This window comes from Neomonachus schauinslandi, chromosome 11, assembly GCF_002201575.2.
Source record: "Neomonachus schauinslandi chromosome 11, ASM220157v2, whole genome shotgun sequence".
Classification (NCBI taxonomy): domain Eukaryota; kingdom Metazoa; phylum Chordata; class Mammalia; order Carnivora; family Phocidae; genus Neomonachus; species Neomonachus schauinslandi.
Window position 1 is genome coordinate 86,574,533 of NC_058413.1, and position 15,470 is coordinate 86,590,002.

General features: G+C 36.8%; 1 protein-coding gene across 2 annotated transcripts in view; it reads left to right on the plus strand.

The window, feature by feature from the left end:
- ARHGAP32 (Rho GTPase activating protein 32) overlaps positions 1–15,470 on the plus strand; it is a 217,963-nt gene that overhangs the window by 84,751 nt on the left and 117,742 nt on the right. For both annotated transcript variants that reach the window (XM_044919193.1, XM_044919194.1), the window contains one exon: positions 11,137–11,223. In XM_044919193.1, the coding sequence (XP_044775128.1) occupies positions 11,137–11,223 (87 nt within the window). The remainder of the gene's footprint in view (positions 1–11,136; positions 11,224–15,470) is intronic.

Consider the following 15,470-nt stretch of genomic DNA (forward strand, 5'->3'; position numbering starts at 1 on the left):
ACATAGGACTGGAAGTTCTAGCCACAGCAACCAGTCAATCAGATAAAAAATTAAAGGCATCCAGATTGGTAAGGAAGAGGTAAAACTTTCTTCACTCTTTGCAGATGACATGATACTATATATATATATATATATATATATATATATATAAGCCTAAATATTCCAAAATACTAGTAGAACTAATCAATGAATTCAGTAAAGTTGCAGGATACAAAATCAATGTACAGAATCTGTTAAATTTCTACACAGTAATAATGAAGCAGCAGAAAGAGAAAATAAGAAAACAATCCCATTTACAATTGCACCAAAAATAACAAAATATCTAGGAATAAACTTAACCAAGGAAGTGAAAGACCTGTACTCTGGAAAACTATAAAACATTGATGAAAGAAATTGATGACAAAATAAAGAATGGAAAGGCATTCCATGCTCATGGATTGGAAGAAAAAATATTGTTAAAATGTATATACTACTAGAAAGAGTGTAAACATTTAATGCAATCCCTATCAAAATACCAACAGCATTTTTCACAGAACTAGCACAAGCAAGTTTAAAATTTGTGTGGAACTGCCACAGACACTGAATAGCCAAAGCAGTCTTGTAAAAGAAAAACAAAACTGGAAGTATCACATTTCCAGACTTCAAGCTGTAGTAATCAGAACAGTATGGTACTGGTACAAAAAGAGACACAAAGATCAATGGAACAGAATAGAAAGCCCAGAAATAAACCCACAATTATGTGCTCAAGTAATCTTCAATGAAGGTGGCAAGAATAGGCGATGGGAAAAAATGTCCCTTCAACAGATGGTGTTGAGAAAACTGGACAGCTACATGGAAAAGAATGAAACTGGACCACTTCCTTTCATCATACAGAAGAACAAATTCAAAATGAATTAAGGACCTAAATGTGAAACCTGAAACCATAAAAATCCTTGAAGAGAACACAGGTAGTAATTTTTCTCACATCAGCTGTAAAAACATCTTTCTTGATATGTTTCTGGAGGCAAGAGAAACAAAATAAAAAATAAGCTATTGGGAGTATATAAAAATTTTGCACAGCAAATGAAACAGCCAACAAAACTAAAAGACAATCTACTGAATAGGAGAAAATATTTGCAAATGACGTATCCAATAAGGTGTTAGTATTCAGAATATATAAAGAACTTAAAGAGCTCAACACCAAAACCCCCAAGTAATCTAGTTAAAAATAGGCAGAAGACATGAACAGAGATTTTTTCAAAGAAGACATCCAGATGGCCAGCAGATATATGGAAATATGCTCAACATAACTCATCAGCAGAGAAATGCAAATCAAAACCTCAATGAGATATCACCTCACACCTGTCAGAATGGCTAAAATAAAAAACTGAATAAGTGTTGGCAAGAATGTGGAGAAAAAGGAACCCATTTGTATTGTTGATGGGAATGCAAACTGGTACAGCTATTGTGGAAGACAGTATGGAGGTTCCTCAAAAAATTAAAAATAGACCTAACCTATGATCCAATAATCACAGTACTGGGTATTTATTCAAAGAATATGAAAACACTAATTTGAAGGGATATATGCACCCCTATATTTATTGCAGCATTACTTACAATAGACAAATTATGGAAACAGCCCATGTCCATCGATAGATGAATGGATAAAGAAGGTGTGATATATACAATGGAATATAAATTCAGCCATAAAAAGATGAAGTCTTGCCATTTGCAACAACACGGGTTTATCTAGAGAGTATCATGCTAAGTGAAGAAATCCTTCTCACGAAGATGGTGCCGAAGGCCAAGAAGGAAGCCCCTGCCCCTCCCAAAGCCAAAGCCAAAGCCAAAGCTTTGAAGGGCAAGAAAGCGGTGCTGAAGGGCATCCACAGTCACACAAAAAAAGATCCACACATCACCTACATTCCAACGACCCAAGACACTGTGTCTCCGAAGGCAGCCCAAATATCCTCGAAAAAGCACTCCCCCAGGAGAAACAAGCTTGATCACTGTGCCATCATCAAGGTGCCCCTGACTACTGAGTCAGTCATGAAGAAAATAGAAGACAACAATACACTTGTGTTCATTGTGGATGTCAAGGCCAACAAGTACCAGATCAGACAGGCTGTGAAGAAGCTCTACGACATTGACATGGCCAAGGTCAACACCTTGATCAGGCCTGATGGAGAGAAGAAGGCATATGTTTGGCTCCTGACTATGATGCTTTCTTTGGATGTTGCCAACAAAATTAGGATCATCTAAACTGAGTCCAGCTGACTAAATCTAAATTTTTTCACCATTAAAAAAAAAATAATGCTAAGTGAAATAAGCCAGTCATAGAAAGACAAATACCATATGATTTCACTCATACCTGGAACTTAAGAAACAGACAAAAGAACAAGGAAGAAAAAAAAGACAAAGCAAAAAACAAATTCTTAACTAAGAAAACAAATCAGTGGTCACCAGAGGTGAGGTGGGGGTGGGTGGGTGAAATAGGTGAAGGGGATTAAGATTACACTTGTCTTCATGAGTACTGAGTAGTATGTGGAATTGTTGAATCACTGTATTGTATACCTGAAATTAATATAACACTGTATGTTAACTATACTGGAATTAAAAAAAAATTACGTGGGTGAAATAAATCAACAGTTAGACTTGGGAATTTCATCCTTTGGTTAGTGAACTAGGAATAGGACTTAGGGATGAGGAATGAAGTAGTTGGAAGGGAGGAGGGGTGGGACTGTCTTGCATATCTCTAAGAGAAAGAGAATCTTTCCCCTGGCTGGTTTTAACTCGACATTGGTCCAGAAATAGAAGAGTAGAAGCCCTAACTACTTTCATTCAGCCTTAATTTTTAAAAAGCCTAAAATTAAAAGAAAAATTGACTCACAATTTATAGTAGTACTAAATGAAAAACTTTAAGGGGAAAAGGTTAATGACACAAAGAGTTTTACTAATAAAAGCATGACGGGCACTTTGTTTTTGTAATGAAGAATAGCAAAGTGTATTTAACTGTCAAGCCACAACATATAGAGAACAGGAAGGAGAAAGATTTATCTTAAATTTAAATCTCTACTAATTATTTTATCATGAAATTGATTTCTGACTAGATTGTAAGAAGTACTGCTGTGATATTCTGCTTTAACAAAGTCTACACTGACATCCTCTGTGAGATAACTGCAATTTCTGTTAAGCTTGTTTTAGGAGATTGTGTTTGTTTAGAATGTTTCATACAGAAAACTGTTCACTTAAAGTTATAAACTGTTTCTCATGGGTATAGAATTTGCCATCAAGCTTATAACATTGATCTCATTGATTTTGACTTTACAGATTTTGTTTTAAATGAATCAACTAATACAAAAAATAATAGTTAAAAAGTAATTGTTGATAGTTCAGGACATTTTGTTAATTATTCTGTTGGATCTATATTTCCTTTGTTACCTTCTTACTCTTGCCATCTTCGTTGGTGATCTGATGAGTAGTTGTGGCATTATATTTTGTTGCCTTTCTTCTCTTTCCTATATTTACTCTAGGCTTTCTCTTTGTGTAAACTATGAAATTTACATAAAATATCATATGATATCCTGTTTTAAGCTGATAAGAACCTAAGTTGGATTTCATAGAAAAACTGGTCGTCTTCAGCTCACATTTTAGGTTACCGTTATTACAACTTATATTTTTTTATATTTGGTATCTATTTAAAAGCTATTGCAGCTATAGTCATTTTTAATTTGTCAACTTTTATACTAGAGTTAAAAGTGATTTATATATCACTCTTTCGATAATAATTTTGAATTTGTGCATTTACCTTTATTCTTGAATTTTATACGTTTATGTTTTTACCTTGTTAATTAGTACCTTTTCATTTCAGCTTGAAGAATTCTCTTTAGAATTTCTTGTAAGGCAGTGAACTCCCCTGCTGTTATTTGTTTGGGAAAGTATCTCTCCTTCATTTCTGATGGGCAGCTTGCCGTGTCAGTTTTCTTCTTTCAGTATTTTGAACATATCATCCCTCTCTCTCGTGGTCTGCAAAATTTCTGCTGATAATGCTATGGGGAATCCCTTGTACATGAAAGTCTCTTTTCTCTTGCTGCTTTTGAAATTCTTTTTGTTTGATTTTTGACTGATTACAGTGTGTCATGGTCAAATCCTCTTTGGGTTCAATATGTTTGGTGATGTTTGAGCTTCACATACCTGGATATCCGTATCTCTTCTCAAATTGAGGAAATGATCAGCCATTATTTCTTTAGATATACTTTCTGTCCCTTTTTCTCCTTCTTCTCTTGGGACTCCAGTAATGCATGTATTGTTACACTTAATGTATCCTGTAAGTTCTGTAGTCTTTCTTCATTCTTTTTCCATTTCTTTTTCTTTTGCTCTTCTGACTAGATAATTTCAAAATACCCGTGTCTTCAAGCTCATTGATTATTTCTTCTACTTTGAGATTGAGTCTGTTGTTGATGTTCTCTATTGAATTTTTCATAGCAGTCATTATATTCCTTAGCTCTGTGTTTTCAAAAAATCATTTCTGTGTCTTAAACTTCTCATTTTGTTCATGTACTATTTCCCTAAGTTTGTTTAGTTGTCTTTTTTTTTTTTTGGTATTTCACTAAATTTCTTTAAGATGATTATTCTGATTTAAAAAAGATGATTATTCTGAACTTTTTGTCTGTTACCTCCTAGATCTTTCTTTTTTAGGGTCACTTATTAGGTCACCCCTCCTCCCTTCCAACTACTTCATTCCTCATCCCTATGTCCTATTCCTATGTCATGTTTCCCTGATTTGTCATGATCCTTATGTTCTTGCATTGGTGTCTGCACATTTGAGGAAGTGGTCTCCTCTTCCAGTTTTTATAGGTTCATTTGACAGGGGAAGACTTTGAACAGTCACCCTGGCTGGTGAGTTTGAATGGGCCAGCTGGTAGCATCTATAGGTAGTCAGTGCTTGCTGCTGAGATCTTGATAGATGAAGCCACTGCACATTTTTTGAGGTCAGGTGGATTGTCGGCTTGGCTCTGTCATCAGGTAGAACCACTTGCAGGGCTGTGATTGCACATGGATATAGGCTGGGCTCAGTAATCATCTCTGGTTAGTTGTGGCCACACTCAGTACTGAAATGGCCAGGTCATGCCAGACTGGTGTTTGTATTTAGGTGGGTCCTCAGGCTGAGCTCTGTGATTGAGGGAGGCTAAAGGCTGTCTGTGCTTTTGGGCAGGGACACAGGCCGGTCTCTGTGATGATGGAGGGTGTGCGCATCTTTCGCTGTATTTGGGCATGGTAACTGGTTGGATTTTCTACCTGGTCAGGGATTCTGGCTATGCCTGGTCAAGAGTGTTCACTGACTGGTCTCCCAGCCTGGCAGGGTCACAAGCTATGCCTTGCATCTGAGTGCAGCCTGGAGGCCAGGCTCTGCAGTCTGGTAATGTCACTGACTGCTCTCTCTAGTTGGCTGGTCTGTTGATTGGAGACCCCCAACCAGGCAAAACTGATGGCTGTGTCCCCTGGGCTGATCTGGTCACCATTTTGTCTCTGAAGATGGGCAGAAGTGCAGGTGGGGCTTTCTTATTAGGCAAGGTTGCCGGCAGGGACATGTGCCACCACCAATATCCATTGACTGGTTTCTTTGTGCCCCATCCCCTTTCTTTGTTACTAAGTGATCCCAGGTGGTCTATCCCTGCCAATTCCTTCAGTGTTCCCATGAGGCAAGAAAGAAGTGGACCTCCTAAAGTTCATCCCTCAGCATTAGGGAAGCTAGATATCCCTTGAGGGCTCTTTTTTTCTAAGGAAAAACCATAGCCCTAGGGAATTCCTTTCAGTGTGGTGCTATGCTGGCCTGGGAAAGGGCTGATTGTCATCGTGAAACTACTCCTCTTTCCCTTCTAATATGACTTTTCCCAGTCTTGTGGTCTTAAGTGTTTGTGTTGGCCTCACCTCCCGAGTTCTAGGATTTTCACAAAGATATTCTTGTGTGTTGATAGTTGCTAATGTCTGTTTTTGTGGGGGGGCGGTCTAGAGTCTGGGTTCTCTGTTTCTTCCATCTTCTTGATATCACTACTCATATAATCTCTTTATGTCTTTGTTTCCTTCTGGGGTTTTCATAATGCATGTGGTCTTCTTGAAGGTACCCTACTAGTTCCTGAGCAACATTTCACTTTTTTTTTTTTAAATTTCTTTCTCTTTCTGTTCTTTGGACTGTATACAGGTTTCTCCTGCTTTCTGAAACTTTGTGTTATACTACTTTGCTTTGATGAAGACCTATGTTAGTACAGTAATGGCTCTTTTCATAAAAGTGAAAATCCTTTTTGGATTTCTTTGAATTAGCAAAAACAGGTACTAACTAATAGAGGTCTTTCATAAAAGTGAGGTGGTGTAATGCAGACTTTTGGAAAACAGAGAATACTCTTTGCTTTATACCATTTTGGTTTTTTTTTTTTTTTTTAATTATGTTATGTTAGTCACCGTACAATACATCATTAGTTTTTGATGTGGTGATCCATGATCCATTGTTTTCGTATAACACCCAGTGCTCCATGCAGTACGTGCCCTCCTTAATACCCATCACTGGGCTAACCCATCCCCCCACCCACCTCCCCTCTAAAACCCTGTTTGTTTCTCAGGTCCATAGTCTCTCATGGTTCATCTCTCCCTCCGATTCCCCCCGCCCATTTTTCCCTTCCTTCTCCTAATGTCCTCCATGCTATTCCTTATGTTCCACAAATAAGTGAAACCATAGATAATTGACTTTCTCTGCTTGACTTGTTTCACTTAGCATAATCTCCTCCAGTCCCATCCATCCATGAATACCCATCCCAAAGTTGGGTATTCATCCTTTCTGATGGCTGAGTAATATTCCATTGTATATATGGACCACATCTTCTTTATCCATTCATCTGTTGAAGGGCATCTTGGCTCTTTCCACAATTTGGCTGTTGCGGACATTGCTGCTGTGAACATTGGGGTGCATATGGCCCTTCTTTTCACTACATCTGTGTCTTTGGGATAAGTACCCAGGAGTGCAATTGCTGGGTCATAGGGTAGCTCTATTTTTAATTTTCTGAGGCACCTCCACACTGTTTTCCAAAGTGGCTGTACCAACTTGCATTCCCACCAACAGTGTAAGAGGTTTCCCCTTTCTCCACAACCTCTTCAACATTTGTTGTTTCTCTCCCTGTCCATTTTTGCCATTCTAACTGGTGTAAGGTGGTATCTCAATGTGGTTTTGATTTGAATTTCCCTGATGGCTAAGGATGATGAACATTTTTTCATGTGTCTGTTAGCCATTTGTATGTCTTCTTCAGAAAAGTATCTGTTCATGTCTTCTGCCCACTTTTTGACTTGATTATTTGTTTTTTGGGTGTTGAGTTTGAGAAGTTCTTTATAGATCTTGGATACCAGCCCTTTATCTGTAGTGTCATTTGCAAATACCTTCTCCCATTCTGTGGGTTGCCTCTTTGTTTTGTTGACTGTTTCCTTTGCTGTGCAGAAGCTTTTTATCTTGATGAAGTCCCAAAACTTCATTTTTGCTTTTGTTTCACTAGCTTTTGGAGATGTATCTTGAAAGAAGTTGCTGTGGCTGATGTCAAAAAGGTTACTGCCTATGTTCTCCTCTAGGATTTTGATGGATTCCTGTCTCACACTGAGGTCTTTCATCCACTGGCTTTTAAAAGGTTTCAAAGAAACACTCTACTTTTGGATAGCGGGGGAAACTTGTATTTTGACTTTACATCTTTACATCTTTAAGTAAGCTGATTCTTCTTCTTGCCCAAATCTGCTGTTGATCCCTTTAGTGAATTTTTAGTTTTAGTTAGTATTTAGATCCCTTTAGTTAGAACTGTTAGTCATTCCCCAAATTTGTTTTTTGTTCCCTTTTTTACTTTATCTTCATTGATATTTTCATTTATTTATACATTGTTTTTCAGGTTTCCTTTAGTTTTCTTTGAGCTCTTTGAGTGTGTTTTATATAGTATATTTAAGATCTGTTAGGTCCTGTATCTGGACTTCTCAGGGATCACTTCTTTTCGCTTATTATTATTTTTTCTTGTGAATGACCCATATGTTCCTGTTTTCTTTGTATATTTTGTTAGTTTTGTTGTTGTTGTTGCATACTGGGCATTTGGATATTATAATGTGATAACCACGGAAATCAGATTCTATCCCTTACCACAGGTTTGCTGTTTTTGATCCTAAAGGCTGCAGTCTGTGTTTTTAGTGACTTTTCCAGACTGTTTTTGAAAAGACTGTGTTCCATGTCCTATGTGCTCACTGACATTTCTTCTTTTACTTGTGTTCAGATAGTGTTTTGTTAGGGAATTCCTTGAATGCCAAGAACTAAAAATAAAAAATAAAATAAATAATAAGCCAGTCTTCGCACATTTCCTTTGTGTTGAGAGACTCATTCATCAGTTAACCAGGCTCTTTACAGCTAGCTCTGTCTTAGCCTGGAGAGTAGAGGTGAAAGCTTAGGAAATCCTTATGTCTTTTGTGCATGTGTCCTACCCTGAACACATTCATGGCTTTCTAAATGTCCCAGCATACACAGACACTTTTGAATGCTCTCATTTCCCAAGGAACCTCTCTCCTCAGCTCTTTCTCCTGGGCATTAAGCTGTCTATATTATGTCTTAGCTATAATCTTTTGCTTCAAGTAACTGAAGACTTTTAGTTCACTTTACAATATTTTAGCAATGCTGTTTTTTTAAAATCCCCAGGTGAAAAAGAGACATGTACCTTGTGTCAACCCTTCATGTAACTGCCAGACAGACAGATCAGAACAGACAGATACCTTAGTTTGTTAATGATGTCTCTGCTCCTTCCAGATGCAAGGAGGAGGGTCCTACAAGAGTACTGTTGAGATGGGGAGGGGTGGAGCAAGGTTGGGTAAAAATACCACAAAGGTTTCCTGCAAGTTACAAGTTGGTTTTTTTCTTGATTCATTGTTCTCATGGTGATTGTAAACTTTCTACTGTATTCTAGACTACTGAGAAATTTGGTTGTGAGCGTTTTTGCTTGTTTTTTCGTGTTTCTGTGAAGGGAATGGAGTTTGGAGTTGCCTACCCTGCCATTTTATTGACACCATTTGACCATCCTTCTTTTCTGTTAAGTCCTCCCCGCCTATCTTTTTGCCTTTTTGGGAAGTTTCTTCTCCTCTTCCTCACTCTCCCCTCTGCCCTAGTTCTTTTTAGGAAGGTTGATTTTATTTCTAGTCTTTATTTCTTTTGTAGTTATGGCCATTTTAAAATTCTGTACTCTTCCTTGTGGTTTGGATGTTCAGGAGTTGTTCCCCCCCCCGCCATTGAGGGGAACTGAAAATTGGTGAGATATCTTTTTGTGCTTTACTGCTGAGCTACCAGTTTTCTGAACTGAGGGAGAGCATGTGCTCTTTCTCTGTCTCTTCTTTGCTGCCTGGTTGCTAGTTCTCTTTGTTCTCCAGTCCTTTCCGTAATCTCCTGTGCCAATGGAGAGCTCTCTTCTGTCTACCCTACTGTGAACCTTGGTATAGAGCTGCTTCTTACTCTCTGAAGTCCTGGGTTGCCTCCAGGGGTTTCTCCTGGCTTTTCTGTGCTACCTCCAGCCTTCAGTTGTTGAATATCTTGAATGCCTCAGAAGGAGCTCTCTGAGCTTTCTTGCCCTGCTCCCCATCTGCAGTGGTTAGCTGCAGTGTGCTCGGGGAGACCCTGCACACTTCACAGGTTCATCTCTCTCCATGCTCCTGCTCTTCCCCCAGCGTTTGGTGCACTGAGCCTGTAACCTGGGATCAGGTGGGCATGGTCTCTTTGCTACAGGTTTCCCTTGGAATTTTCCTTCATTACTCCAGTCCACATGCAGTCTTCAGGGTTTGGCTGGTTTCTCCTTACCCTGTCTAGTGTAGGTTCTTTATCCTTCTGCATCTTTACTAGGCTTCTGAGCATGTCCATGAGTCTCTTCTGTCTCATGAATGTCTTGTCACTTTCCCTTTTTAGTTCATTTAGGTTTTTTCTTACCCCTAATTCTTTTTTTAAAAGTATGATTTTATAGTTAATCTGGCTTATTTTGGCTGGTGTGAGAATGATCATTATCTTGTGAATTTCTACTTAATACCGGAATGTTTTTAAAAATACTTCAGTGATACTGCTCTCAAAAATAGAGAATATGTATTTATCTTTTCTTTTGTATAATATTAACTATAATGATGGTTAACGTTAAGTAGTTATGAGTAGTAGTAGGCATCTTGGTGAACCCTTTAAATGCATTATCTCATTTGATACTCACAAACTTGAGCATAGGTATTGTTAATCATTTGCATTTTCCCAATGAGTGATTAAGTAGGTAGGTCAATATTATGCAGCTAGTTAGTGATACTTTTGAACTCAGGGCTGTCTGTCTGTAGGGCAGAGTTTGCAAATTCACCTCCCTAAGTGGGGCAGATATGTAATATAAATGCAAGAAGAGAGTAGTGCGTGAAAAAATAACAAAGCAAGCAGCATGATAGATGACAGTTACCATTCAGCTTAGATACTGGTGGCAAAGTCTTTTGGAGAATACATGCCTCATTTAAAGGGTTTGGTCACTTTTCAGTTCCAGCCAGTTGTTGCTATGTGAGAATATGGGTCCAATATTTCAGATTTTCTGACTTTTCAATAGAAGCCAGAAATCTGTATTTTTTATCTGAAATGACTCAGTTTCTAAATTATTGCTGCTGGTTCAGGTAAAAATAAAATAAAATCTTATGTGCAGATATACATGATAAGTCTGAAGTGATACATGTCTGCAGGCCCAGTCTGTTCCCTGGGAAGCCAGTTTCCAATCTCTGGAATAGAGCCTGAGCTTTCTTTCAACCACTTTGCTCCTGCTGTCTCCCAGTGCCCACCTTACTGCCTTCCTTTCACATATGTGCTAAATAAATTAAGGAAGTGAGGACCTGCTCTTGAATGAATGTATTTTACTTACTGCTTTTATGCAGTTGTGCTACTTTAGATTGAAACTATGAAGACAGTACTTAGAAACATATTTTTAAAAACACCTGAATTCTGTTTTATCTTCATAAGCAATAGAGTTCCATTGAAAGGCATATCTTAGAGTGAGTTGATGTGAGGGTCTTAAGTTTACTGAATGCCTAGTTTATTCTTACTCATTAATCATGACTTTCCCTCTCTTCTGCCCCCCCCTTTTTTTGACATAGCTTTCACTTTCAGAAGAACAGAATGAAATAACGAAAAATGGCTGTGAATCTAAAGAGCTGGTCTACCTCGTGCACATTGCTTGTCAGGTAATTTTGTGGATGTGTAGATTCCTTTTAATGCATTTTTTATGGCATCTAATAGAATTCACAGAAAGATACTTGTATGATATTGAAATGAAATTGGACTATGTATGACCATTGTTTGGTATCCTTTAAAAGAGAGATAAATGTGTTCATACAAAATTACATGGAATGCACAGTTTAGTATTGTAACTTGCATATCTTCTGTCTGCATTTTAAGAAAGGTTTTAAGGCTTTAGGCATTTGTGGACGAATAACAGTGACTGTGGTAACACAGATGTTTTGTTTTATTCTTTCTTCCAGTCATATTGGCTATTCTGCATGTACTCAGAATCGAAACAGTTAATAGAATCAGTCCTACAGATATTTAATTTACAAACTTAAATGAAAACTCTTCTTGTAAGAGTAAAGGAAATACATCTTTTATTGATGATAAGATTAAATGAATCAGCTACTGGTCACCTATTACAGTAAAAGAGCAAACGAAGTTTCAGTTGTCTCTGCCTGAGATGCTCACTTTTCTACCAGGCAGGAAGTTTCACTGTAGTGGATGTAGTGTGTGTATGTGTATGTTTTAGAAGGGGACTGTTTCTTGACTCTTAGTGTTAGAACTTTTGTGAGGATAATTACCATGACTTCTCTTAATGAGATTTGAAGTAGGTCATTTGTAGCATTGATTATGTCCTCCACCAAGTAAGTAGTTTAGTTCCTTTGCTTACTTCACTTTCATTAAGCCTTATGCCTAGTTTTGAATTCGTGATTGTGAAGTAACTGTTTTTGAGAAAAGCTTTTTTTTTGTGCAAAGTTTTTTAGTTTTCTTTGGGAAAGAGTAAGATAGGGGCATTTATGGGTTTTTTCCCCCCAAAAGTATTATTCTTGTACCTGGAGTTAAAAATTACATAGTCCTGAAAAGTCTAATGTTTATCTCATGTGGGAAATACCTGAGTTCTTAGTGTTGGTGATTTTAAAGAAAACCTTTCAGAATTAAGTGCTTTTATTTATTGGTGTCAGAATATGAGATTGGAAATTGAATTTAGTTTGTATATAAATAAGATGGCCAAAGTTTCATATTGTTAATATATGTCTTATTGTGTATCATCTCGGTTCCTTTGAGGAAGTAGGCAGCTCTGAATCACTAAGTTTTGTGTCATGTTTCATAAAATGCTTCTTTTTCATGACTTTTTTTTTTCCTCCAAGATTTTATTTGTTTATTTGACAGAGAGAGGGAGAGAGAGAGAGCGCATAAGCAGGGGTAGTGGCAGACAGAGGGAGAGGGAGAAGCAGGCTTCCCACTGAGCAGGGAGCCCAATGCAGGACTCGATCCCAGACCCTGGGATCATGACCTGAGCCGAAGGCAGACGCTTAACCGACTGAGCCACCCAGGTGCCCCATCATGACTTAATTTTTCAGTGAAAATAACACATGTGTTTTGGTGAACCATTACTCATACATAAATACAAATCATATCTTCTTTATGTAGAGCACATGACTGGCATGTCAGTAATGAATTCATTAATCCCTCTATAACCTAACATCTTTTAGCATCTTTCCTTCTCACCATTAATTTCCATATGATCTGACAATGTAAATAGTTTTATTCTCATGAGTGAAACGTAATGTTACAAGCACCTGTGTTATTTTTTTTAAATGACCTTCAAAAGGTAAGCATGGTATTTTGGAACCATATGTCAGAATGTATAATCGTCACTTAATTATGCTTCCATGAATTAGTGACCTAGCTAGTTAGGCTATTTCCTGGTTGCAAGTGTCTTGTCAATCTGCTTAAAAAATTTCAGACTACTCGGTGTACTATTCATTACACCAAAGTAGTAATTTACTGCAATGTAATAATGCCACTGCACTTCTCTGCAGTTCTGTAAGTGATCATTGAGGCACCCCCATGGCTTACTTTCTGTATTCTTGCCAAATGTGTCAGCCATAAATCATATTAAATTGGAATCCCATATTTTTTATAACTAATATTATATAGACTCATAATCAAGCCCTCTCATTTTGCCAATGAGGAAATTGAGACCTAAATTACTGATGTGGCCTTCCTAAGTTAAATGAAATCTTAGCAGGAACTGCTAAGAACTTCAGTTTCCTGATTGCCAGTTTTTCCTGCATCACACTATAATTCACAATCTAGAACAGATTTAAGAGATTGCTTAGTCTTCAGATAAGATACGATCACCATTACATGTTGATATGTTTTCATATATTGCATATTTTTGCTAATTTCTAATTTTTAAAGTACATTCGAAATTCTTTTTATTTAACCCACTCTTCTCTTGTTCTTTAATCTCAGAAAATGACCAATTCAGCAACTGTGATTTTTTTTTTCCCCCACCTTTCTGGAGGTTCAGTAATACTGATTCTTTTAGGTCTTATCTTTGAAACTTTTAATTGTGCTTTTACCTCTGCCCTTCAAGTTTTTGTTTCTTGTTAAATTGTGAATTTAGAAATGTAAATCATGTCTTTCATGCTGAAATGATCCAATTCAGTAGGCATTTTGATTATCTGTGTGTCTAGTATACAGATATTGTGACATGCAGTACAATATTTCATTCTTTCAACAACTGTGTGAGGTAAATAGTCTGTTTTTCATTTTACAGCTGATGAGTCTAAGACTCAAGAATGTTAATAACTTCCCCAAGGTCATAAAATTAAAGAGAAAGACCGGGATTTGAACCTCAGTCTAGTGTTTTTTTTTTTACCCTATTCTTCTGTCATTTTCTAATATGATTTATAGTTGATTAGCTACTCTGAAATCTGTAAGTATATCCTAATGTTAATAAAGAATTACAGAAATGTACTGAGAATGCAGTCAAGTTTCTTTGCATGACTTAAGGGGAGAGAGTCTAGACACCATTCATATGTACATATTTGAAGACAGATACATGTATCTTTTTTTTTTCTGATTTAAAAGTATGGGCTTATAGGTTTTTAGGATAAAAATATGTTTAGAAATTTTGGAAAATATGGGAAATGGACAAAAAAGAAGAAAATTGCTACCCTGAGATTGCCTGTTTACATTTTTGCCTATTTTGGCTTTGTTTTACATAGTTGTATTTTATAATTGAATACAGGGATATATATATAATTTTACATAATTTTTATTTATAAAGCATTCCTCCATGTTATTATAATCTCTCTGTAAACATTAATTAATTAATTTACTATAGTTGACATACAGTATTATACTTAGTTGTAGGTGTACCAACATAGTGATTTGACATTTATGTACAAAATGATCACCATGATAAGTAAAGTTACCATCTGTCACTGTACATAGTTATTACAATATTATTGACCGTATTCTTTATGTTGTACTTAACATCCCTGTGACTTACTTATTTTATAACTGGATATTTGTACCTCTTAATCCCCTCCATTTATTTCTTGCATCCCCCATATGTCTCCCCTCTGGCAACCACCAGTTTGTTCTTTGTATTTATGAGTCTGCTTCTCTTTTGTTGTTTGTTTGTTTTGCTTTTTGGAGTCCACATAAAATGAAATGTTAAGGTGTTTGTCTTTCTATGTCTGACTTATTTCACTTAGCGTAACACCCTTTAGGTCCATCTGTGCTGTCATAAATGGCAAGATTCCATTCTTTTTTAATGGCTGAGTAATATTCCATGTACCTATATTCCATAACTTCTTTTTATTCACTTATCTGTCAGTGGATACTTAGGTTGCTTCCATATCACATTTATTGTAAATGATGCTGCAGTGAACATAGTGGTGCATACAATATCTTTTTGAATTAGTGTTTTGTTTTATTTGGGTAAATAGCCAGATGAGGAATCGCTGCATCATATGGTATTTCTGTTTTTAAATTTTTGAGGAATTCCCCTACTATTTTTTATAGTGTTTTCACCAATTTACATGCCCACCAACAGTACATGAGGGATTCCTTTTCTCTATATCCTTGGCAACAATTGTTATTTGTCTTTTTGATACTATCCATTCTGATAGGTGGGAGTAACATCTCAATGTGGTTTTGATTTGCATTTCCCTGTGATCAGCAATGTTGAACATTTTTTCATGTGTCTCATGGCCATCTGTATGTCTTCTTTGGAAAAATGTTTATTCAGTTCCTGTGCCCATGCCCATTTTTTAAATGAGATTTTTTTTCTGTGTCTTGAGTTGTTTGAGTTCTTTATATATTTTAGATATTAACCCCTTGTCTGATAGATCATTTACAAGTACCTTCTCCGTTTTAGGAGGTTGCCTTTTCATTTTGTTTATGG